Raw genomic sequence first — 27,167 nt, forward strand, 5'->3', positions numbered from 1 at the left:
TAGAGAGAGAGAAAGAGGGTGGGGGTTATAGAGAGAGAGAGGGGAGAGAGAGAGAAAGAGGGTGGGGGGTTATAGAGAGAGAGAGATAGAGAGAGAGAAAAGAGGGTGGGGGTTATAGAGAGAGAGAGGGAGAGAGAGAGAAAGAGGGTGGGGGGTTATAGAGAGAGAGAGGGAGAGAGAGAGAAAGAGGGTGGGGGGTTATAGAGAGAGAGAGGAGAGAGGAGAGAAAGAGGTGGGGGTTATAGAGAGGAGAGAGGAGAGAGAGAGAAAGAGGGTGGGGGTTTATAGAGAGAGAGAGGGAGAGAGAGAGAAAGAGGGTGGGGGTTATAGAGAGAGAGAGGGGAGAGAGAGAGAAAGAGGGTGGGGGGTTATAGAGAGAGAGAGGGAGAGAGAGAGAAAGAGGGTGGGGTTATAGAGAGAGAGGAGAGAGAGAGAAAGAGGGGGGGGGTTTATAGAGAGAGAGGAGAGAGAGAGAGAAAAGAGGGTGGGTTTATAGAGAGAGGAGAGGGAGAGAGAGAGAGAGAGAGAAAGAGGGTGGGGGGTATAGAGAGAGAGGGAGAGAGAAGAGAAAGAGGGGGGGGGTTATAGAGAGAGAGAGGGAGAGAGAGAGAAAGAGGGTGGGGGGTTATAGAGAGAGAGGGAGAGAGAGAGAAAGAGGGTGGGGGTTATAGAGAGAGAGAGAGGGAGAGAGAGAGAGAAGAAAGAGGGTGGGGGTTATAGAGAGAGAGAGGGAGAGAGAGAGAGAAAGAGGGTGGGGGGTATAGAGAGAGAGGCGAGAGATGAGGAGAAAGAGGGTGGGGGGTTGGTCTATCGAGGAGGGAGAGGAGCGAGAGAGAAAGAGGGTGGGGGTGGTTTAGAGAGAGGAGGGAGAGAGAGAGAAAGAGGGTGGGGGGTTATAGAGAGAGAGAGGGAGGAGAGAGAGAGAGAAAGAGGGTGGGGGGTTATAGAGAGAGAGAGGGAGAGAGAGAGAAAGAGGGTGGGGGGTTATAGAGAGAGAGAGGGAGAGAGAGAAAGAGGGTGAGGGGTTATAGAGAGAGAGAGGGAGAGAGAGAGAAAGAGGGTGGGGGTTATAGAGAGAGAGGGAGAGAGAGAGAAAGAGGGGAGAGAAACAAAGAAAAGCAGTGTGACAAAGGAAGACAAAGGGAAATGGAATTATAGAGAGAGAGAGAGAGAGAGAGAGAGAGGAGAGAGAGAGAGAGAGAGAGAGAAAGAGAGAGAGAGATAGAGAAAGAGAGAAAGATGGGTGCAGCTCTTCCATCTCCATCCATTTATAAATGAACAGAGAGCTAAATATATAGACCAGGAAATGATCTCAGGAATAAATTATGAATTCCTCGCAACATTGATCATATTTCTTTCCCTCTTTAGCCATTTAAAAAACACATTTTTTATATTCTTCCATATCAGATTTTTTTTGTTGCCACTGTCATATCAGTAGTATACAATTATAGAGGTTGTGATATCAGTTGAGTTATTGTTTGTGGTTTATCACTCGTAGCATTGGTACTGATGTTTGCACAGTAGCGCCACTATCATTGCTTGTAGTATTAGGGTTATTACTGTAGTGCATTCCATGTTATTGACTAGAGACTGCTCCCTGATGCTGAATATCATAGTGAATAAATCTGAGCTGCTGATGACCATACTGTCGTGGTCTCTCTGACTCCAGAGGCAAAGACGGAAACAAGCCAGGGACTTAGACGTAGTACCTTGCTAAGAAAAGCAAGATGTTGGCATGAGATAAACAGTAAATCTACTGTATGTTGATGTTCATATCTCTACCTTGATTCCTGACTTTGCCCAGTGCCAGCTGATAGAGGCTATCTAACTGTGTGCACAGGCACATGAGAACATACTACGCTATTGGCTCACCTTGTATTATGGCATTGATTGCCAGTCACTGGTCGGTCATGGTCTATGGTAGCTAAGAAGTCACCTGTTATCGAGGCAGACACCAACAAATCCTGATAGCACCGGTGTTGTGTACTGTCTGTGATCGACCGGTGTTGTGTACTAATGGCCCTACCTGAGACTGTCTGTGATCGACCGGTGTTGTGTACTAATGGCCCTACCTGAGACTGTCTGTGATCGACTGGTGTTGTGTACTAATGGCCCTACCTGAGACTGTCTATGATCGACTGGTGTTGTGTACTAATGGCCCTACCTGAGACTGTCTGTGATCGACTGGTGTTGTTTACTAATGGCCCTACCTGAGACTGTCTGTGATCGACTGGTGTTGTGTACTAATGGCCCTACCTGAGACTGTCTGTGATCGACTGGTGTTGTGTACTAATGGCCCTACCAGAGACTGTCTGTGATCGACTGGTGTTGTGTACTAATGGCCCTACCCGAGACTGTCTGTGATCGACCGGTGTTGTTTACTAATGGCCCTACCTGAGACTGTCTGTGACTGACCAGTGTTGTGTACTAATGGCCCTACCAGAGACTGTCTGCGACAGACCGGTGTTATGTACTAATGGCCCTACCTGAGACTGTCTGTGACTGACCGGTGTTGTGTGATGCAGTATGTATGATGGAGTAGAATGTCCGTCAGTCCTGAATGGCCCTCACTGGCCCTATCTGGGTATACAGTCAGTGGAGTGGACAGCATAGCACCTCAGAGAGAGAGAGAGAGAGAAAGTGTGTGTGTGTCTGTTTCTTCTCTCCTTTCATCAAATGTTATGAGGGTTCCACCTAATCAGGTTAGGAAAACCACTCAATGTTCTACACTAGATAATAGAAGGAGACAAATCCTCATTTCACATTAAGCTGACACACAGACTGTAGCAATAGAGGACGCCTTGGAAAACAACAACAACAGTAACATCCATTACCAGGGCCAACATCCATGCCACACTATATCTTAGTCAACGTTCTACCTCTATCCTCTTGGAAAGGGTCCCTCTTTCATTGATAACACTATTTATTTCCCTTCAAAGTTGCATTACGGTCTCTTTGTCAGGTCTTTTTAGGTGATACATCTTTGGTTCAAAGTACCTTTTTGCTTGTTTACAGATAGGGATTCAGAATTGCAGCACATTCTCTTCCTTTGAGACTACTCTTTGTCAGGTTCAACTGGGTTCATATTTCAAATGGTTCAACTGGGTTCATATCTCAAATGGTTCAAATGGGTTCATATCTCAAATAGTTCAACTTGGTTCATATCTCAAATGGTTCAACTGGGTTCATATCTCAAATGGTTCAACTGGGTTCATATCTCAAATGGTTCAAATGGGTTCATATCTCAAATAGTTCAACTTGGTTCATATCTCAAATGGTTCAACTGGGTTCATATCTCAAATGGTTCAACTGGGTTCATATCTCAAATGGTTCAACTGGGTTCATATCTCAAATGGTTCAACTGGGTTCATATCTCAAATGGTTCAACTGGGTTCATATCTCAAATAGTTCAACTGGGTTCATATCTCAAATGGTTCAACTGGGTTCATATCTCAAATGGTTCAACTGGGTTCATATCTCAAATGGTTCAACTGGGTTCATATCTCAAATAGTTCAACTGGGTTCATATCTCAAATAGTTCAAATGGGTTCATATCTCAAATAGTTCAAATGGGTTCATATCTCAAATAGTTCAACTGGGTTCATATCTCAAAAGGTTCAACTGGGTTCATATCTCAAATAGTTCAAATGGGTTCATATCTCAAATAGTTCAACTGGGTTCATATCTCAAATAGTTCAACTGGGTTCATATCTCAAATGGTTCAACTGGGTTCGGACTACACTTGGCCTACGCTCCCCTAAAGACTACATAATATTTTGTCGGTAGGCAATAAAATAAAACAAATCTCTCTATGTTATTGCCACCTCCACCTACCTGCTTGACCCTCTGTCTCTACAGGAAGACACAGGTGGGTCGCTCTGTTACCTCATCACCTCTCCACCTCTACAGGAAGACACAGGTGGGCTGCTCTGTTACCTCATCACCTCTCCACCTCTACAGGAAGACACAGGTGGGTCGCTCTGTTACCTCATCACCTCTCCACCTCTACAGGAAGACACAGGTGGGTCGCTCTGTTACCTCATCACCTCTCCACCTCTACAGGAAAGCAAAGGTGGGCTGCTCTGTTACCTCATCACCTCTCCACCTCTACAGGAAGACACAGGTGGGTCGCTCTGTTACCTCATCACCTCTCCACCTCTACAGGAAGACACAGGTGGGTCGCTCTGTTACCTCATCACCTCTCCACCTCTACAGGAAGACACAGGTGGGTCGCTCTGTTACCTCATCACCTCTCCACCTCTACAGGAAGACACAGGTGGGTCGCTCTGTTACCTCATCACCTCTCCACCTCTACAGGAAGACACAGGTGGGTCGCTCTGTTACCTCATCACCTCTCCACCTCTACAGGAAGACACAGGTGGGCTGCTCTGTTACCTCATCACCTCTCCACCTCTACAGGAAGACACAGGTGGGTCGCTCTGTTACCTCATCACCTCTCCACCTCTACAGGAAAGCAAAGGTGGGCTGCTCTGATACCTCATCACCTCTCCACCTCTACAGGAAAGCAAAGGTGGGCTGCTCTGTTACCTCATCACCTCTCCACCTCTACAGGAAGACACAGGTGGGCTGCTCTGTTACCTCATCACCTCTACAGGAAGACACAGGTGGGTCACTCTGTTACCGCATTACCTCTCCACCTCTACAGGAAGACACAGGTGGGTCGCTCTGTTACCTCATCACCTCTCCACCTCTACAGGAAAGCAAAGGTGGGCTGCTCTGTTACCTCATCACCTCTCCACCTCTACAGGAAGACACAGGTGGGTCGCTCTGTTACCTCATTACCTCTCTACCTCTACCACACACACTCTCCCCAGCCATTGTCCGGGTTAGAGTTTGGCCGGGATAGGCCGTCATTGTAACTAAGAATTTGTTCTTAACTGACTTGTCGAGTTAAATAAAGGTTAAATAAATGTTTCAAATTATGGTTGTCTTTATTTGCTCTATGAAGTTGTAAACAGCATTAATGTAGTTGTAAACAGTATTAATTAAGTTGTAAACAGTACTATTTAAGTTGTAAACAGTATTAATGTAGTTGTAAACAGTATTAATGTAGTTCTAAACAGTGTTAATTAAGTTGTAAACAGCATTAATGTAGTTATAAACAGTATTAATGTAGTTCTAAACAGTATTAATTAAGTTGTAAACAGCATTAATGTAGTTGTAAACAGTATTAATTAAGTTGTAAACAGTACTATTTAAGTTGTAAACAGTATTAATGTAGTTCTAAACAGTGTTAATTAAGTTGTAAACAGCATTAATGAAGTTGTAAACAGCATTAATGTAGTTCTAACCAGTATTAATAAAGTTGTAAACCGTATTAATTAAGTTGCAAACAGTAGTTGTAAACAGTTTTAATTCAGTTGTAAACAGTATTAATTAAGTTGTAAACAGTATTAATTCAGTTGTAAACAGTAGTTGTAAACAGTATTAATAAAGGTGTGAACCTTATGAATTAAGTTGTAAACCATATTAATGTGGTTATAAACAGTATTAATGAAGTTATAAACAGTTTTAATTAAGTTGTATATTTACTCTATAGGAGGAAGAGGAGGAGTAAACAGTGAATAAGGAGAAACAAAACAGACAGCCTCCCAGTAGGCTCTATTAAGGGCACAACAAGAGAACACCGAGACCTCTTTAACAAGACTACTGTACATCATAGGGAATAGGAGACTGGTTATGGTGCACACAAATTGAAAATGAGTGTCTCAAAACATGCTGTTGAATCACGAGTGTGTGTGTGAGTGAATGAGTGTGTGTGTATGTTATGCTGTGGACACAATACAGTATATGGCAAATTAACACTGATTTCTTAGACTGAGGCTTGAGTTTATTTCTAGATCTATTAAATGTACAGATCAACCTACCTATACAGCTTATCATAAGAACTTCACAATATGTTTGTGTGTTGGACAAGAGGTCCTAAAGGAACCAAACATGCTCAATAATTGTTCTTACATAATATTGACACACTTCCAGGTTCCACACTGTGTACTTGTCCTCCAAAGTATGCGGGAGTTGTGAGCCATCTTGGTCCCCATTATCATCATGCCTGTCTCATCAAGCAGGCCTCCCCAAAGAACAGAATTTGCCACGCACCAATAATCAGAATAAATAAACTATGCACAAAGCCCGTTGGTTCTGCAATAAGGCTAAGCTAGACATATTTTGATGTGTATGTAAAACCAACTAGCTACACACTGATTTGAGCGATGAGAAAATGATCATGGCTGGTTCTGTGCCTTCAACCGGCAGATTGCAGAGGATTGCGTCTCCCTCTGTCACACTCACAACGGTCGTCTATGATCGCTTTAAGATGCAGTTGTGTTAAAAAGGACTTGTCATTTGACTTTAAATAATCACAGCCGTAACCGTATGGAATGATGACATTTCCGTTGGTTATAAATATTGTAGCTATAACAACCTTTGTTTAATGTGCGTATAGGCTTGCTGAAAGAACCATCACTGAAAAATATATATTAAGCTATATGAAAACATGTTGTTATGTTATTATAACATCAAAAATGTAATTAAATGTTATTACGGTGGAACGTGACGGTCTGTTTATTACAGTATCTTTAAACTTAATGAGGTTAGTGTATATTTTAATAGCCTATCCATTGTAATATGTTGTTCTTTGTTCAACGTTTCTCGGCTCCATAACACAGCAGTCTATGAGGCAGGGAAGTACACAAGGGAATCCACTGCACAGACAATACATACTACAATGTAAGACATCACCACGCACGCAAGCACACACGCACGGACAACAAAATAGGCTATCCTATCTCCTAGCATCGTGTCATGAATGTAACACAAGAAGAAAAAAGCACACGATCGGCCAATTGTCACCACACTTCAGCACTCAAAAACACAATGATGGCCAGTAATTTAACAGGTAGCCAAATGAATCAATAAATACCCGCTGATGTTTTCCGAAGTAGGTCCGTAAGATTTTTTATTCCCTTTTAGATTGTGTCAATCCCCGTGTGGCCTCAATATCGGGCGTCGTGCCGTTGTTAAAAGACCACCTGCTAAGGTAAATTGGATGGAACAACCATTGGACAGGACAGTCGGCATTGCCTCTCCGTTGTCATCGGGTACATGGGAGACTGCGAGATGCTCTTTCCCCCTGGAGACTAATCGTGGTCCAGACACCCGGTTGTCACGCCCATCTCTCTCTAGCGCTACTCTCCTTTGGTGAAAACTCAGTAGTCACACGGATCCACCATCGCCCACATTAATGCGTCTCTGCAGTTGGTCAGGATTCCGCGACTATTGCGTAAGGCCGTCTTCAGATTCGCACAACGTGCTGGCTCCAGCTATCTGCTGAATCCTGAGCGTGGTACTTGTACTGTACAGTAGGTAAACTACTGTAAAAAAAAAAAAGGCGCGCTTCAGGCAGGTACAGTAGCATGTGTAGACTAGTCTGTGTGAATGACATTATTATTATTTTTTTTCAGAAACACCTCACTGCTCTATATTCTAGGGAGATATGATGTGGCTGTACATTTGAAGAATGAGCAAGCTGTTGACTTGCTGAGAAACATATGCTACCTTTCCCCAAGGCAAAAAAGGTAATTTCCTGCTACTTATGTATGTAAATTATATGAATAATAATGTATAAAAAAATGTTAAAGTAGGCCTATAATAAAATTAAGAAGATTTGCATGTAGAGTTATGCTTTGCGTTAGCTTAATAAGACGTGAAAAAAAAATGCTCTAATACAAATGTTAATGTTTTTTTGTTAATTGACTGCCATTACACTCCTATTATAGTCCTAATAATCCACTGACATTCGAATGTGTCACGGGAAGGCGTGCGTCTGACGCCACATGATGACGATAAATTACAGCGCCCAGGATATGTTATGTGAGCGAGCAAGAACTGACATTTTTCTCAGCTCGCGTTTATGAATATTTTTTCACCAATTAAGGTGGTCAGGGAATTATCACACCACTGCATAATATCTTTGTCCGAACACAACCATTGACTCTGTACCCTCGCCATGGTAGAGGATGACGATTTAACGCCAAATGTTATGTCAAACCAAATGTGGAGCAGCAATGGCGAGTTTGTCCCTCCTGACGGAATATGTTGGGTGTCTGTTCTGTCATGTTTGCTGCTTGCCTGCTCCTACGTTGGGAGCTTATACGTGTGGAGAAGTGATTTGCCAAGGTAAGCCTCTTATTTCTTTTCTATCTTGATTCGTAGAAGATTCTACAGACATACGGAAGTGGTAGTTTGCCAGCTTGTCGGTGGATAACTACCTAGCACGGCTTTCGTGCAGGGCAATTCCATGGTAACGGAATTACGCTGAATCTCCGTTTCACTTAAATGTATGCCAAACCAAAAACACATCGATTTCAAAGTTGAACAAGCCATACTACTCTGAACAATTTACATAGTAATTTTAACAAAAAAAGCTCAAAGGCCAGCAGATGGAGTTATTGAGGCGTTTTACATATAATTAGTGGATTTTCTAAAGCATACTGGAATTGTAACTATTTTCTTTTAAATAATTCGTCATTTAGTTACAGTCTAAAGCACTTATCAGAGAGACCTGCCTCGATTCTGCTCTTCTGCTAACAAATGGGAAATGATTAAATTCAGAATTGCCATCACTACTGGTAAAATGCCACACTACTAGTAAAATGATAGCATAGAAAAGATGATCCAAGCAGATGTTAATATCAACAATAATATCCAGGCTGAGCAATCAACTTGATTTAAAATGAAGATGAAAAAGCAGCGCTTGCTAAATGCTAATGTGATCTGGATGACATGTATAACAATTAGTCACAGAGTGCGTGTTGGCAGGTACCTAGTGTTTAGCACGTTGGGCCAATAACCGAAAGGTTGCTAGATCGAATCCCCGAGCTGACAAGGTAAAAATCTGTTGTTCTGCCCCTGAACAAGGCAGTTAACCCACTGTTCCCAGGCCATCATTGTAAATAAGAATTTGTTATTTTAACTGACTTGTCTAGTTAAATAAAGTTTAAAAAAAGGGTGCCTTGATCAAAGGACAAATGGATTGAATTTGGAGAAGAGTAGGCAGACTAGTATTACATCCATTTATGTAAATGAACTATCTGATTATCTTGAAGTGATTAATAAGAAAATACTCTTTCGACAGTTCACTATATCAATCTCATCTTTCAGAAGGCAACTTGGATTCATTTTTTGATTCAGTTAATATCGCTGCCTATAGAAGAAAGGTTTAAGTATCTTGTGATTCTGATATAGATATTACGGAGTTGGACCAAGCCATTAAACAAATGCCTATAGGTCAATCTCCTGGACCGGATGGTCTGACTCCTGAATTCTATTGACATTTTTGGCCTGATATTAGAAATATATTTTTTTTCTAACTACAAAAAGGTTATTGCTAATGCTATCTTATCTCCTTCTTTGAGACGGGGACAAATAGTTCTTATACCCAAACCAAAGAAGGACTCTCTTTACCTGGACAATTGGAGACCAATCACGTTGTTGGCAACTGACTATAAGTTACTAGCCCATGCCTGCTAGCTTGCTAACCCGGTCTGCTAACTGCTAGCTTGCTAACCCGGTCTGCTAACTGCTAGCTTGCCTGCCCGGTCTGCTAACTGCTTGCTTGCCTGCCCGGTCTGCTAACTGCTAGCTTGCCTGCCCGGTCTGCTAACTGCTAGCTTGCCTGCCCGGTCTGCTAACTGCTAGCTTGCCTGCCCGGTCTGCTAACTGCTAGCTTGCCTGCCCGGTCTGCTAACTGCTAGCTTGCCTGCCCGGTCTGCTAACTGCTAACTTGCCTGCCCGGTCTGCTAACTGCTAGCTTGCCTGCCCGGTCTGCTAACTGCTAGCTTGCCTGCCCGGTCTGCTAACTGCTAGCTTGCCTGCCCGGTCTGCTAACTGCTAGCTTGCCTGCCCGGTCTGCTAACTGCTAGCTTGCCTGCCCGGTCTGCTAACTGCTAGCTTGCCTGCCGCAGTCTGTTAACTGCTAGCCCCTGCTAACTGCTAGCCCCTGCTAACTGCTAGCTTGCTAACCCGGTCTGCTAACTGCTAGACCCTGCTATCGGCTAGCTTTCCTGCCGCAGTCTGCTAACTGCTTGCTTGCTAACCCGGTCTGCTAACTGCTATCCCCTGCTAACTGCTAGCTTGCTAACCCGGTCTGCTAGCTTGTTTAGCCCCGGGCCTACTAACTGTTAGCTTGTTAGCATCGGCCTGCTAATTATCTGAATCGCCGTGTCCCCAGTCAGCCTAACCACTCACTGGACCCATATGTTCACTTGGCTACGCATGCCTCTCTAATATCAATATTAGAGAGGCACCTTTCCAGAAACTCTCACTGTTGCCGCTTGCTATAGACCTCCCTCTGCCCCCAGCTGTGCCCTCAATACCATATGTGAATTGATTGTCCCCCATCTATCTTCTGAGCTCGTGCTACTAGGTGACCTAAACTGGGACATGCTTAACACCCCGGTCATCCTACAATCTAAGCTTGATGCCCTCAATCTCACACAAATTATCAATGAACCTACCAGGTACAACCCCAAATCAATAAACACAGGCACCCTCATAGATGTCATCCTAACTAACTCGCCCTCCAAATTCACCTCTGCTGTTTTCAACCAAGTTCTCAGTGATCACTGCCTCATTGTCTGCATCCGTAATGGGTCTGCGACCAAACGACCATCCCTCATCACTGTCAAACGCTCCCTAAAACACTTCTGTGAGCAAGCCTTTCCAATCGACCTGGCCAGGGTATCCTGGAATGACATTGACCTCATCCCGTCAGTAGAGGATGACTGGCTATTCTTTGAAAGTGCCTTCCTCACCATCTTAAATAAGCATGCCCCACTCAAATGTACCAGCACAAAAACATCTTGTGGCGTTCTGCATTAGCATCGAATAGCCCCCGTGATATGAAACTTTTCAGGGAATTTAGGAACAAATATACACAGGCAGTTAGAAAAGTTAAGGCTAGCTTTTTTAAACAGAATTTTGCATCCTGTAGTACTTACTCAAAAACGTTCTGTGACACTGTAAAGTCCATGGAGAATAAGAGCACCTCCTCCCAGCTGCCCACTGCTCTGAGGCAGTTGATGTTGAGATATCTGTTACTTGAACTTGGTAAAGCATTTATTTGGGCTGCAATCTGAGGTGCAGTTAACACTAATGAACTTATCCTCTACGGTACAGGTAACTCTGGGTATTCCTTTCCTGTGGCGGTCCTCATGAGAGCCAGTTTCATCATAGCGCTTGATGGTTTTTGCCACTGCAAAAGTTATGTTAACGTTAAAATGTTCCATATTGACTAGAGGTCGACCGATTTTCAAGTTTTCATAACAATCGGTAATCTGCATTTTTGGATGCCGATTACATTGCAATCCACCAGGAGACTGCGTGGCAGGCTTGACTACCTGTTACGCGAGTGCACCAAGGAGCCAAGTTAAGTTGCTAGCTAGCATTAAACTTATCTTTATAAAAAAACAATCAAGTTTAACATAATCACTAGTTAACTACATATGGTTGAATATATTATTAGTTTAACTAGCTAGTCCTGCATTGCATATAATCAGTGCGATGCCTGTTCATTTATCATCGAATCACAGCCTACTTCGACGAACAGGTGCTGATTTAACAAAAGCGCATTCGTGAAAAAAGTACAATCGTTGCACCAATGTGTACCTAACCATATACATCAATGCCTTTCTTCAAATCAATACACAAGTACTGTATATAATTTTGTTTACCTGCATATTTAGTTAATATTGCCTGCTAACATGAATTTCTTTTTAACTAGGGAAATTGTGTCACTTCTCTTGCGTTCAGTGCAAGCAGAGTCAGGGAATATGCAGAAGTTTGGGCCACCTGGCTCATTGTGAACTGTGTGAAGACCATTTCTTCCTAACAAAGACCGTAATTAATTTGCAAGAATTTTACATAATTATGACATAACATTGAAGGTTGTGCAATGTAACATCAATATTTAGACTTAAGGTTGCCATCCGTTCGATAAAATACGGAACGGTTCCGTATTTCACTGAAAGAATAAACATTTAGTTTTTTCGAAATTATAGTTTCAGGATTTGACCATATTAATGACCTACGGCTCGTATTTCTGTGTTTATTATATTTAAGTCTATGATTTGATATTTGATAGAGCAGTCTGACTAAGCAGTGGTAGGCAGCAGCTGGCTCGTAAGCATTCATTTAAACACCACTTTCCTGCGTTTGCCAGCAGCTCTTCGCAATGCTTGAAGCACAGCGTTGTTTATGACTTCAAGCCTATCAACTCCTGAGATTAGGCTGGCAATACTATAGTGCCAATAAGAACATCGACTAGTCAGAGGTATATGAAATACAAATAGTATAGCGAGAAATAGTCCTATAATTCCTATAATAACTACAACTTAAAACTTCTTAACTGGGAATATTGAAGACTCATGTTAAAAGGAACCACCAGCTTTCATATGTTCTGAGCAAGGAACTTAAACATTAGCTTTCTTACATGGCACATATTGCACTTTTACTTTCTTCTCCAACACTTTTGTTTTTTAATTATTTAAACCAAATTGAACATGTTTCATTATTTATTTGAGGCTAAATTGATTTTATTGATGTATTATATTAAGTTAAAGTAAGTGTTCATTCAGTATTGTTGTAATTGTCATTATTACAAATACATTTTTAAAAATCGTCCGATTAATCAGTATCAGCTTTTTTTGGTCCTCCAATAATCATTATCTGTATCGGTGTTGAAAAATCATAATCGGTCTACCTCTAATATTGACTGACCTTCATGTCTTAAAGTAATGGACTGTCGTTTCTCTTTGCTTATTTGAGCTGTTCTTGCCATAATATGGACCAAATAGGGCTATCTTCTGTATACCACCCCTACCATGTCACAACACAACTGATTGGCTCAAATGCATTAAGAAGGAAATAAATTCCACAAATTACCTTTTAACAAGGCACACCTGTTAATTTAAATGCATTCCAGGTGACTACCTCATGAAGCTGACTGCGAGAATGCCAAGAGGTCCTTGTACCTAGCATTGAGCATGGTGGTGACACAGTAAAGAGGCTCAGAGAGAATGCCACCGAATCGCTTGTTATGTGTGTGCAGTTTTGTTTTGAGCAGGCGTTTTAAAGCCATGACCGAGGGTATCACGTCTGCTGCAAACGCAGTTGATTCGCTTATTTCTCGAGTCAGTTGTTCGAATGGCGCTAGGAGTGATCATGTTTCCAAGTATCAAACGTTCTCAAATGCCATTGAAATGGCTGCAGCGGTCTGAGAACCAGCACATTCTTGAGTATGCAATAAGCCTTTCCTCAGTACGAAATCCTTGTCGACCTACTGTGCTGTCAGACTCCGCATGCTCATGGGGTTGACATCGCTGGTCCAAATGTCAGTCGTGAAGCTAATAGCAGTGACGCCCATAGCAAGTAGCTCATGGATGTGTGTTTTAGCAATATTGTGTAACTCCAGTCGAGCAATCTGAAAAATAGCGCCTACTTGATAGTATGTACCGGGGCTCGAGGTGTTCGACCAGTCGGCTAATACCAACATCACCCACGACAGAGAACGGTTGATTGTCAAGGTAAATTATCTTTACGTTAATGGATTTCGCCTTTTGAGTTGTCTCGCTGAAATGTTCTTCCTCTTTCAAATGACTGCTCGACTTGAACTTGTTTAGTTGTTGGAGTGCTGTATTCTAAATCATTACGCCAATTACCTACTTTATGCACGTCAGCTTTGTCATCGATTTTTCACATCGGCGTTAAACTAGACATTGGGCCGATGTTGGTATTTTTAGCTAATATCGTCTGATTCCGATGTGCATCCCTGGTAACTAGTGTTCCATTATTAAAGATAAACAAGGCAGGCCCTGTTGTGTGGTCAGGTGCCACAAAGAAGGACTTGGGAAAATTACAACTGGCCCAGGACAGCACGGCTGCCTCTTAAATGTACATGTACAGCTAACATCAATAATATACATGTCTATCCATCATGGTTCAATGTAGAGGAGAGATTCCCTAGCACACAGTTCGAATACCCATGCATACGCCACAACACATGTCACCAGAGGTCTCTTCACAGTCACCAAGTCCAGAACAGACTATGGGAGGCGGACAGTACCTCATAGAGCCATGACTACATGATGCAAGCAGTAGAATCAGATTTAAAGATGGATAAAAATACACCTTATGGAACAGTGAGGACTGTGAAAAGTCACACACAGGTACATACACACACAGGTACATACACACACACACACACACACACAGACTATACACACGTACATCTGGATAGTGTGTTGTATGACACTAGTGACCAGAGGGGGCACACTTATTGTATTGTGAAATCTGTTGTAAAATGTATTTTAATGTTTAAAAGTTGTAATATAATGTGTATTACTGCCTTAATTTTTGCTGAATCCAAGAAAGAGTAGCTGCTGCCTTGGCAGGAATTAATCGGGATCCATAATAAACCCCAGGAAGAGTAGCTGCTGCCTTGGCAGGAATTAATCGGGATCCATAATAAACCCCAGGAAGAGTAGCTGCTGCCTTGGCAGGAATTAATCGGGATCCATAATAAACACAAATGGTGAGAAGGCGGAATAAAGCGAGGAAAATATGCGTACTTTCTTTATGAAACACTATTTTCCACCACCATGGTAGAATAGCTAATGCTAGTCCCAGATGTTGCGTATCGCGTTCAGCCAATCAGGTTGCAGCCATCTTTTTATTTTGAAACTATCAGACTAGGGGTGTAAGCTTATTCATTATGTAAACCGTTTAAGAACCAAACGAAACTGTGAGGAACCTTCCTGAATTTGTCCAATAGAAACTGCTATGTTAATTTTCTGTTTAGAGTGAAGTGGTGTTTCTGCACTTTACTATTTATATATTTTTACAGATACTTTTACTCAAGTAGACTTTTCACTTTCACTTTTACTTGAGTCATTTTCTATTCAAGATGAACTGAAAGGCTAAAACAAACCATGACATCTTTTAATATTTAAATCTGGTCTACACCTGTTGTATTCAGCACATTTGACAAAATGTGGTTTGAAATGTATGCAGAAATCGCTGGGCCGTTTCCTGGTTGCTAAAATTAAAGTAGTTCAACCTAAATTTCAGTTTGTGTCAAAATAAGCAAGTATAGGGTAGAGAATCATTTGTACCTTCTAAACCACTGTGAAATATATTTTCCTTAACCAAAAATATAGTATTTTTAGCTGGTGTACAAAACCGAAAGTAAAAGATGCCAAAACTAAACTTTAGAATGGGAAGCATAGAAATAGAACAGATCTACCACTTTTTAGACTGGTTTTCAATGAGAATAACAGTGTTGCATACGTTCCCTTTGGACAGTAACATTAAATGACTTAATATCGCCATCTGCTGGCTTCTGGGCTCGTGCAGATGCAAAGTTTGGTAACAGAATTACTGTAACATCTCCCAAATATTTATTCTGTTACCAAACCCTTCTGTTTTTATAAAATGTTCAGTGTAAATTGTTAAAATGAGTTGTGCATAGTTATATGGTTTGTTAAACTTTGAAATGAATTGTTTGTTTGGTTATACATTTTAAATTGAAAATTCTGAGTCGCCGTGTAATTCTGCTACCATGGAATTTCCGTGCAGCAGTCTGCTAGCCTTTCATTATTTGCTGATAAATTAGCAAGCAAACTAAACCAGAGGGCTTGTTTGTTTAGTTTCCTGCTTAACTGCAGTGTTCTTGCTCTTTGATGGGCTGGTTTGTTTACAAAATGTAATGTTGACACCTGCATCTCCTGTGTTTGCATCACGTGCCTGCTCCCAGGGACCACCCGGCCGTTATCAAGAGGCGCTTCACCAGTGTCCTAATCGTGTCTGCCTTGTCGCCTGTCTTTGTGTGGACATGGAAGGTGTACACTGGTGTGATGGTGAGTCTCTACGCCGCACTGTCTCAGCTATAGGTCGACTGCTATAGGCCGACTGCTATTAGATGACAAAGCTCATGATTGGAAATGACAGCTGAGCCTTTGAATAGCAGTCTGCTGTAGTTTTTATATGGGGAAACGATGGGTTATATTAGCTTAGTGCGTCACATACTCCAATACAGTACAACTACACCATAGCCAGCTTTCCAAGAAACCTCTTGCCCTGGCCTATAATGGACTTGATACATTGCAATCCTTTATCTGGGCACAGATGCATGACACAGTTCCTTTAAGGCTGGGGCACAGGACAACGGTTGATTACAGCCTATTTCCTGGTCTGTTCATGGAGTGTTAGGTTATGCTATACACAAGAACATTTCCCTGAATTCCATCACTACTTCTCTTGTTCCCCTATAGCCCGGCCCGTCGTTGCTGGCTCTGATGGGCATTCGCTTCGAGGGCCTCATCCCAGCCATCATACTGCCTCTGCTGCTCACCATGGTAACAGACACAACACACTGTTGTAGATATACTTTTGGTATTGTCTGACCTACAGTTGTTAACCTCTGACCTTTTGCTCTGGTAGGTTCTGTTTCTTGGCCCTCTCATCCAACTGGCTATGGACTGCCCCTGGGGCTTCATGGATGGGATACGAGTGGCCCTTGGTGAGAGCCTGTCTAGAGATGATTATTCACCCAATATGGTTATTACGGCGTTATTCTGGAGACCATCTCTCTCTCTCCCCCTCCCCCCCCACTCCAACAGACCCATGGTTCTGGGCTCTGTGCCTCAGGGACATGCGCTGGCTGAGGAACCAGGTGGTGGCCCCTCTGACTGAGGAGCTGGTGTTCAGGGCTTGTATGCTGCCCATGCTGGTACCCTGCGCCAGCCCCTCCACTGCCATGTTGACCTGTCCCCTCTTCTTCGGAGTAGGTAAGTCCCATCAACATGCAGATCTGGTTTGCATTTAGAAAAATCTGCTTGCCTCAACCCCAACTGAATTGAACAAATAATGTATTGGATTTAGCAACATTTCATAATGTATGTGTCATGTCAGTTAATGTCTGTGCGAGTCAATACGAACACCATCTGCCATTTTGACCTACATAAATATTGATGCAAAAGCTGTGCTGTACACCAGGGGTGCAACAGCTGCAGCCAACATGTACAGTGCCTTCGGAAAGTATTCAGACCCCTTGATTTTTTCCAATTTTGTTATGTCACAGCCTTATTCTAAAATGGATTTTTTTTTTAAATTCTCAGAAATCTATACACAATACCCCATAATGACAAAGCTAAACAGCTTTTTAGAAATGTTTGCTAATTTATTACAAACAAAAAAAACAATGCCTTACTTAAGTATTCAGACCTTTTGCTATGAGACTCGAAATTGATCTCCGGTGCATCCTGTTTCCATTGATCATCCTAGATGTTTCTACAACTTGAATGGAGTCCACCTGGGGTAAATTCAATTGATTGGACATGATTTGGAAAGGCACACACCTGTCTATAAACAAGATTCTCTGGTCTGATGAAACCAAGATTGAACTCTTTGTCCTGAATGCCAAGCATCACGTCTGGAGGAAACCTGGCACCATCCCTATGATGAAGCATGGTGGTAGTGGCAGCATCATACTGTGGGGATGTTTTTCAGTGACAGGGAATGGGAGACAGGATTGAGGTAAGGATGAAGGGAGTAAAGTATGGAGAGATCCTTGATGAAAACCTGTTCCTGAGTTCTCAGGACCTCCGACTGGGGCGAAGGTTCACCTTCCAACAGGACAACATGGGAGTGGCTTTGGGACAAGTCTATGAATGTCCTTGAGTGGCCCAGGCAGAGCCCGGACTTCAACCTGATCGAACATCTCTGGAGAGACCTAAAACTAGCTGTGCAGCAATACTCCCCATCCAACCTGACAGAGCTTGAGAGGATCTGCAGAGAAGAATGAGAGAAACTCCCCAAATACAGGTGTGCCAAGCTTGTAGCGTCATACCCAAGAAGACTCAAGGCTGTAATCGCTGCCAAAGGTGCTTCAACAAAGAACTGAGTAAAGGGTCTGAATACTTATGTAAATGTTGTTTACATTTTTAATTTTGTATAAATTTGCAAAAAAATAAAAGTTTTTACTTTGTCATTATGGGGTATTGGTTGGAGGAAAAAAACAAATGTAATGAATTTTAGAATAAGGCTGTAACCTAACAAAATGTTGAAAAAGTCCAGGGGTCTGAACACTTTCCGAAGGCACTGTAGTTTTGTGTGTCTTGACTAATAATTTTCATGCAAATGGAACACCTGGCATATCAGTGTAAAGCGAGAGAGAGAAGCACTCTGCTTTTCTCTACTAGTTTTTGGCTTCGCTAAACTCATTTAGGTGCTTCGAGCACCTGGACATAAATCCAATCTATTATTATTATTATTAAAATTTTTGATATTATGATTATTATTAGTATTCATATTATTATGATTATTATCAGCATTCATAGTATTATGATTAGTATTCATATTATTATGATTATCAGCATTCATAGTATTATGATTAGTATTCATAGTATTATGATTATTATCAGCATTCATAGTATTATGATTAGTATTCATATTATTATGATTATTATCAGCATTCATAGTATTATGATTAGTATTCATAGTATTATGATTATTATCAGCATTCATAGTATTATGATTAGTATTCATATTATTATGATTATTATCAGCATTCATAGTATTATGATTAGTATTCATATTATTATGATTATTATCAGCATTCATAGTATTATGATTAGTATTCATATTATTATGATTATTATCAGCATTCATAGTATTATGATTAGTATTCATATTATTATGATTATTATCAGCATTCATAGTATTATGATTAGTATTCATATTATTATGATTATTATCAGCATTCATAGTATTATGATTAGTATTCATATTATTATGATTATTATCAGCATTCATAGTATTATGATTAGTATTCATATTATTATGATTATTATCAGCATTCATAGTATTATGATTAGTATTCATATTATTATGATTATTATCAGCATTCATAGTATTATGATTAGTATTCATATTATTATGATTATTATCAGCATTCATAGTATTATGATTAGTATTCATATTATTATGATTATTATCAGCATTCATAGTATTATGATTAGTATTCATATTATTATGATTATTATCAGCATTCATAGTATTATGATTAGTATTCATATTATTATGATTATTATCAGCATTCATAGTATTATGATTAGTATTCATATTATTATGATTATTAGCATTCATAGTATTATGATTAGTATTCATATTATTATGATTATTATCAGCATTCATAGTATTATGATTAGTATTCATATTATTATGATTATTATCAGCATTCATAGTATTATGATTAGTATTCATATTATTATGATTATTAGCATTCATAGTATTATGATTAGTATTCATATTATTATGATTATTATCAGCATTCATAGTATTATGATTAGTATTCATATTATTATGATTATTATCAGCATTCATAGTATTATGATTAGTATTCATATTATTATGATTATTATCAGCATTCATAGCATTATGATTAGTATTCATATTATTATGATTATTATCAGCATTCATAGTATTATGATTAGTATTCATATTATTATGAATATTATCAGCATTCATAGTATTATGATTAGTATTCATATTATTATGAATATTATCAGCATTCATAGTATTATGATTAGTATTCATAGTATTATGATTAGTATTCATAGTATTATGATTAGTATTCATAGTATTATGATTAGTATTCATAGTATTATGATTAGTATTCATATAATTATTAATTCATAGTATTCTTATTCATCTTATAATTCACATTTATTATTATTATTCTTGTTATTCATATAATTATTATTGTTATTAATTTAATTGTTATTAATATTACAGAAAGGCAGTAGGCTTAAACCTCTATTGACCTGATATGTTCTTAATAATATAGGATCAAACGAGACGATTTTCAGTCAGACCAACTGTCCTCATACAACTGTCGCTGGAAAGCAATGTTTTTTTAACTGCCACAAAAAAATGATTCATACGAGTTTTAGCTAGATACTTTTTTCTTTTTTTAAAATAATGAACCAGTTTTTACCATGTGAAAGTGGTAAACAAAATGTAAATGGAGAATACATTTGGATGATGACATCATTTTTTAAAACTCTGTCCATGATTTTTTTGTCCGGAAACTCTAAAGATGTTGTCTTCACAGCTCACTTTCATCATGTGATTGAACTGCTGCGATTCAGACAGGGCAGCGTGTCTGGGATCTTTCTCGCTGCAGGTAAGGACCAACCGATTAACTTCAGCTTTTCTACTTTGTCTCACATGTGGTAGATGGCTCCTGTAGCCTAGCTATGTGTTCTTTTCCACTGACTGTTAAATAGACTGTATATGATTATTAATGCTGTGTGTTAATGTTTGCGTTGCAGTGTTCCAGTTTTCCTACACCGCTGTCTTTGGAGCTTACACTGCCTTCATATTTATCAGAACAGGTGGGTACTAGCTACACTACATGACTGACATGAGGTCTGTCTGGGTCTGTGGGCACTAGCTAGGTTGGGTCTGTGGGCACTAGCTAGGTTGGGTCTGTGGGCACTAGCTAGGTTGGGTCTGTGGGCACTAGCTAGGTTGGGTCTGTGGGCACTAGCTAGGTTGGGTCTGTGGGCACTAGCTAGGTTGGGTCTGTGGGCACTAGCTAGGTTGGGTCTGTGGGCACTAGCTAGGTTGGGTCTGTGGGCACTAGCTAGGTTGGGTCTGTGGGCACTAGCTAGGTTGGGTCTGTGGCACTAGCTAGGTTGGGTCTGTGGGCACTAGCTAGGTTGGGTCTGTGGGCAAGCTAGGTGGTCTGTGGGCACTAGCTAGGTTGGGTCTGTGGGCACTAGCTAGGTTGGGTCTGTGGGCACTAGCTAGGTTGGGTCTGTGGGCACTAGCTAGGTTGGGTCTGTGGGCACTAGCTAGGTTGGGTCTGTGGGCACTAGCTAGGTTGGGTCTGTGGGCACTAGCTAGGTTGGGTCTGTGGGCACTAGCTAGGTTGGGTCTGTGGGCACTAGCTAGGTTGGGTCTGTGGGCACTAGCTAGGTTGGGTCTGTGGGCACTAGCTAGGTTGGGTCTGTGGGCACTAGCTAGGTTGGGTCTGTGGGCACTAGCTAGGTTGGGTCTGTGGGCACTAGCTAGGTTGGGTCTGTGGGCACTAGCTAGGTTGGGTCTGTGGGCACTAGCTAGGTTGGGTCTGTGGGCACTAGCTAGGTTGGGTCTGTGGGCACTAGCTAGGTTGGGTCTGTGGGCACTAGCTAGGTTGGGTCTGTGGGCACTAGCTAGGTTGGGTCTGTGGGCACTAGCTAGGTTGGGTCTGTGGGCACTAGCTAGGTTGGGTCTGTGGGCACTAGCTAGGTTGGGTCTGTGGGCACTAGCTAGGTTGGGTCTGTGGGCACTAGCTAGGTTGGGTCTGTGGGCACTAGCTAGGTTGGGTCTGTGGGCACTAGCTAGGTTGGGTCTGTGGGCACTAGCTAGGTTGGGTCTGTGGGCACTAGCTAGGTTGGGTCTGTGGGCACTAGCTAGGTTGGGTCTGTGGGCACTAGCTAGGTTGGGTCTGTGGGCACTAGCTAGGTTGGGTCTGTGGGCACTAGCTAGGTTGGGTCTGTGGGCACTAGCTAGGTTGGGTCTGTGGGCACTAGCTAGGTCGGGTCTGTGGGCACTAGCTAGGTCGGGTCTGTGGGCACTAGCTAGGTCGGGTCTGTGGGCACTAGCTAGGTCGGGTCTGTGGGCACTAGCTAGGTCGGGTCTGTGGGCACTAGCTAGGTCGGGTCTGTGGGCACTAGCTAGGTCGGGTCTGTGGGCACTAGCTAGGTCGGGTCTGTGGGCACTAGCTAGGTCGGGTCTGTGGGCACTAGCTAGGTCGGGTCTGTGGGCACTAGCTACACTACATGACCTACATGAGGTCTGTCTGGGTCTGGGGGCACTAGCTAGGTCGGGTCTGTGGGCACTAGCTACACTACATGGCCTACATGAGGTCTGTCTGGGTCTGGGGGCACTAGCTAGGTCTGTCTGGGTCTGTGGGTATTAGCTAGGTCTGTCTGGGCCCTTTGGCGGATTGGTAGTTGTGTGGGTGCAACCATTTTTGTTACCTTGAGTATTTCTATCTACCTAATATTGGTTAATATTTACTGAATATTTCTAGTTACTCTTTTCTCTCTGTCCTCAGGTCACCTGGTGGGACCGGTGCTGTGCCACTCTTTCTGTAATCACATGGGCTTCCCTGCCCTGAGCACGGCCATGGAGCACCGCCAACGCCTCACCATCCTCTCCTGCTACCTGCTGGGGGTCCTCCTCTTCCTCCTCCTCCTCTTCCCCCTCACAGACCCCCTCTACTACGGCCTGCCCACCCCCGTCTGCACCCTGGCCTCTGTCCCCAGCTCCCTATGCATCTCCTGATCCCACGCCCACCCACCACACACACCCCCCTCTCTACTTGATGGACCGGTTCGCTGATTCTACCACCCATCAGCAGCCAAAAGGAGGAGCGGTCCAAGTGGTCGTAGCACTAGGGGTGTTTTAGCTCTTCGGTCATGCCTGCTTGGATGGGCTCTCTCTGGGGGGAGGTGGGAAGGGTTATGGCTGTGTCAGGTATGGACATTCAGTACTATCGGCTGTCTATACTATGTATGCTGCTAGGGGCAACAGGGTAACTTAGACAGCCATTCCCTATGTTCAGGTTACATTTGCAGTCAGTCAGTTAGCCAGTCAGTTAATATGTGGTCTGTAGTGTCAACTCAACAAAGGAACCGTATCTGGCCAAGATATGAGGCACTGTAGTAGTAAGACATTCTGGTGGTCAATAACGTCAGTGTTTTCATCGGTTCTAGATGCTGAATAAGAGTTATTTATTTACACACCTGCATGTTTCTATACTGTGGTGTTTTATTTGGTGGTGGATAGTTGGACTGTAGTTGTCCTTGATAGTTTAGCCACGGTTCTCAGTCTTCCTCTCAGGCTTATAAGACACCAGACGATTGGTGTTTGGCGAGATCACAAAGTGTACAGTCTTTACCCAGCCCTGAATTCAGTCATACACTCGAGTTGTCGCTCATTCCAAGTCATGCCAATAGAAGCCTATAATCCCGAAGCTAACATTATCATTCTTAGGGCCAGGAGTTTTTCCCCTGACTATGTGAACCTGATAAGGAAAAACTCTGGGCCCCTATCATTCTCTGCACACAGTTTGGCTCTTTGTTGTTGAACTGCTTCTTTATTTGAGTGATTGAAGGGGGAGGAACCTTAAGGTGGGGTGGGATGATGGACAGTTTCCCCCTTAAGGGACTTGGGCCCTTGTAAGACTCAGGTACTGTACTGTAGTCGTATGTATGTAGGTTTGAATGCTATCTAACCACTACTTTGCATGCTGCTACATGTTGCAATATGGATGTCAGACAAGATGACAGGTCTATATTCTTCTACATATGGACACACACACAACAAGCTACAGTGCATTTGGAATGTATTCAGACCCCTTGACTTTTTCCAAATTTTGTTACGTTACAGCCTTATTCTAAAATTGATTAAATAATTTTTCAGCAATCTACACACAATGACACGTTTATTTTATTTTTTTACACATGAATTACAAATTTAAAAAATGATATCTATTTACATAAGTATTCAGACCTTTTGCTATGAGACTTGAAATTGATCTCCGGTGCATCCTGTTTCCATTGACCATCCTAGATGTTTCTACAAATTGATTGGAGTCCACCTGGGGTAAATTCAATTGATTGGACATGATTTGGAAAGACACACACCTGTCTATATAAGGTCACACAGTTGACAGTGCATGTCAGAGCAAAAACCAAGCAATGAGGTCAAAGGAATTGTCCTTAGAGCTCCGAGACAGGATTGTGTTGAGGCACAGATTCCTGTGGCATTGGAGGTTCCCAAGAACACCTTGGCCTCCATGATTCTTAAAAGGAAAAATATTGAAATCACCAAGACTCTTTCTAGAGCTGGGCAATTGGGGGAGAAGGGCCTTGGTCAGGGAGGTGACCAAGAACCCGATGGTCACTCTGACATAGCTCCAGAATTCCTCTGTGGAGAAGGGAGAAACTTCCAGGCGGACAACCATCTCTGCAGCACTCTACCAATCAGGCCTTTATGGTAGAGTGGCCAGACCGATGCCACTCTTCAGTAAAAGGCACATGACAGCCAACTTGAAGTTTGCCAAAAGGCACATAAATGACCCAGACCATGAGAAACAAGATTCTCTGGTCTGATGAAACCAAGATTGAACTCTTTGTCCTGAATGCCAAGCATTACGTCTGGAGGAAACCTGGCACCATCCCTACGGTGAAGCATGGTGGTGGTGGCAGCATGCTCTGGGGATGTTTTTCAGTGGCAGGGACTGGGAGACTATTCAGGATCGAGGCAAAGTACACAGAGATCCTTGATGAAAACCTGCTCTAGAGCGCTCAGGACCTCAGACTGGGGCAAAGGTTCACCGTCCAACAGCACAATGATCTTAAGCACAGAGCCAAGACAACGCAGGAGTGGCTTTGGGACAAGTCTGGCCCAGACTAGAACCCGATCTAACATCTCTGGAGAGACCTGAAAATAGCTGTGCAGCAACGCTCCCCATCCAACCTGACAGAGTTTGAGAGGATCTGCAGAGAAGAATGGGAGAAACTCTCCAAATACAGGTGTGCCAAGCTTGTAGTGTCATACCCAAGACTCGAGGCTGTAATCACTGCCAAAGTTGCTTCAACAAAGTACTGAGTAAATGGTCTGAATACTTTTGTAAATGTGATATTTTATTTTTAAAACAATTTATTTAGCGAGAAAATTGTTCCCTGTTTTTACTTTGTCATTATGGGGTTATTGTGTTTAGATTGAATCCATTAAAAACAATTGAATCCATTTTAGAATAAGTCTGTAACGTAACAAAATGTGGAAAAAGTTTAGGGGTCTGAATACTTTCCAAAAGCACTGTATTACCCAAAAGAAGGTAATATACAGACAGTGTTACATCCCAATGTTTACTCACTCACTCACTGCAAATGATACTTTGCGTTTGTGAAAATACATTTACTTGACCAGGCTGTGACCATTGTAGTCCATTGCACTATATAGACAGGGTGTAGGTTAGATTCAGGGTGGGTTGTTGATTTTTATAGGGAATTGTAATGGGACCTGATGTAATACTATATAACAGTTCCACCTGACTAGAACAGAAGTGTGGTTCATGAACCAGCAGATTGAATCACACTGAATGTATTGCAACGGGATGTCGAGGCAGTTGAAGTCACTGGTCCGATTTATAAACAGACTTCACTGTGTAAATTGGAACCATATCTCTGGAGAGTCCCATGCAGGAGACGCTAACATTCACTGACAAAGATCTGTGAAGCGATCTACCACAGCAGTGAGGACTGTACTGTATACGCTATGAAGGACTTACATTATGGTTCTTCAGCAATAACTTAGTTGATGGAAAAGGACCAAAATCAGGGAATTATCTGAAATGGGTGTGTATGTGAATTGAAAAAGCTAAAAAGCCACTTGTTGCTTAGAGGTGCTTGGAAATGTCAGAATAATGACCAGCCATTATTTTGAATAGATAGTTTGTTTGGGCCAACCTCAGATGAGCCATGTATCTCCTAGTTGAAGGTTCAATAGACATTGTCTTGAATAAACCTGCATGGTGCGTCCAGACCATCTGTAATGACCTGAATTGTACGTCAGAGGGCGCAAGAGTACCATGTCTGGGCGTGCTGCCGTCATTATGTGAAGCACAGGAACCTGGGACTTTCACACAGGCTGTTCATGGGGTTGTTCTTGACTGGTAGTCATCCCTCACTTGAAAAACCAATCTGTTTTTATTCAGTTTTTTTCCCTGCCACAAGCCTTGATCCAATAGACAGGACGGATATAGGCTTAGAGAAGAGAAAGTGGGTTTGAACCTAACAACTTAGTGATACAGATCGGCTAGCTACCTTCGTTCTGTTGAGTAATCTCTCAGATTAAACAAGGACTGTAGGATCTAGCCTCCCTTTTTAGAGTCAAACTCTAAACTATCTTGATGTCTCCCTCTCACAACCTGCATGTGAATGTTTTGACTTGAGGCACTAGGCACTGGCCTAAGATGTCATTTTGGACCAATAACTCAGAGATGACCGTTGTTTCCCCCTACAGTGATGACCGTTGTTTCCTCCTACAGAGATGACCGTTGTTTCCTCCTACAGTGATGACCGTTGTTTCCTCCTACAGAGATGACCGTTGTTTCCTCCTACAGTGATGACCGTTGTTTCCTCCTACAGAGATGACCGTTGTTTCCTCCTACAGTGATGACCGTTGTTTCCTCCTACAGTGATGACCGTTGTTTCCCCCTACAGTGATGACCGTTGTTTCCCCCTACAGTGATGACCGTTGTTTCCCCCTACAGTGATGACCGTTGTTTCCCCCTACAGTGATGACCGTTGTTTCCTCCTACAGTGATGACCGTTGTTTCCTCCTACAGAGATGACCGTTGTTTCCTCCTACAGAGATGACCGTTGTTTCCTCCTACAGAGACGACCGTTGTTTCCTCCTACAGTGATGACCGTTGTTTCCCCCTACAGTGATGACCGTTGTTTCCCCCTACAGTGATGACCGTTGTTTCCCCCTACAGTGATGACCGTTGTTTCCTCCTACAGTGATGACCGTTGTTTCCTCCTACAGAGATGACCGTTGTTTCCTCCTACAGTGATGACCGTTGTTTCCTCCTACAGAGATGACCGTTGTTTCCTCCTACAGAGATGACCGTTGTTTCCTCCTACAGTGATGACCGTTGTTTCCCCCTACAGTGATGACCGTTGTTTCCCCCTACAGTGATGACCGTTGTTTCCCCCTACAGTGATGACCGTTGTTTCCTCCTACAGTGATGACCGTTGTTTCCTCCTACAGAGATGACCGTTGTTTCCTCCTACAGAGATGACCGTTGTTTCCTCCTACAGAGATGACCGTTGTTTCCTCCTACAGAGATGACCGTTGTTTCCCCCTACAGTGATGACCGTTGTTTCCCCCTACAGTGATGACCGTTGTTTCCCCCTACAGTGATGACCGTTGTTTCCTCCTACAGAGATGACCGTTGTTTCCTCCTACAGAGATGACCGTTGTTTCCTCCTACAGTGATGACCGTTGTTTCCTCCTACAGTGATGAC

General features: G+C 42.4%; 1 protein-coding gene across 1 annotated transcript; it reads left to right on the forward strand.

Moving 5' to 3' along the window:
* The first annotated feature begins 7,804 nt into the window (after positions 1-7,804).
* LOC109896470 (CAAX prenyl protease 2-like) lies at positions 7,805-26,273 on the forward strand. The gene is made up of 8 exons (XM_020490733.2): positions 7,805-8,199; positions 15,833-15,935; positions 16,350-16,433; positions 16,519-16,597; positions 16,698-16,865; positions 20,192-20,263; positions 20,412-20,474; positions 22,184-26,273. The coding sequence occupies exons 1-8, from the start codon at positions 8,030-8,032 to the stop codon at positions 22,411-22,413; spliced, it is 969 nt and encodes a 322-aa protein (XP_020346322.2). The 5' UTR covers positions 7,805-8,029; the 3' UTR covers positions 22,414-26,273.
* Positions 26,274-27,167: the final 894 nt, after the last annotated feature.

The sequence above is a fragment of the Oncorhynchus kisutch genome, linkage group LG9 (genome assembly GCF_002021735.2).
Source record: "Oncorhynchus kisutch isolate 150728-3 linkage group LG9, Okis_V2, whole genome shotgun sequence".
Lineage (NCBI taxonomy): Eukaryota > Metazoa > Chordata > Actinopteri > Salmoniformes > Salmonidae > Oncorhynchus > Oncorhynchus kisutch.

Coding starts and splice junctions, on each gene's coding strand:
- LOC109896470 (XM_020490733.2), top strand. CDS start 8,030: ATGGTAGAGGATGACGATTTAACGCCAAATGTTATGTCAAACCAAATG. Junction 15,936..16,349: donor AGGTGTACACTGGTGTGATG/GTGAGTCTCTAC, acceptor GTTCCCCTATAG/CCCGGCCCGTCGTTGCTGGC. Junction 20,475..22,183: donor CTTCATATTTATCAGAACAG/GTGGGTACTAGC, acceptor CTCTGTCCTCAG/GTCACCTGGTGGGACCGGTG.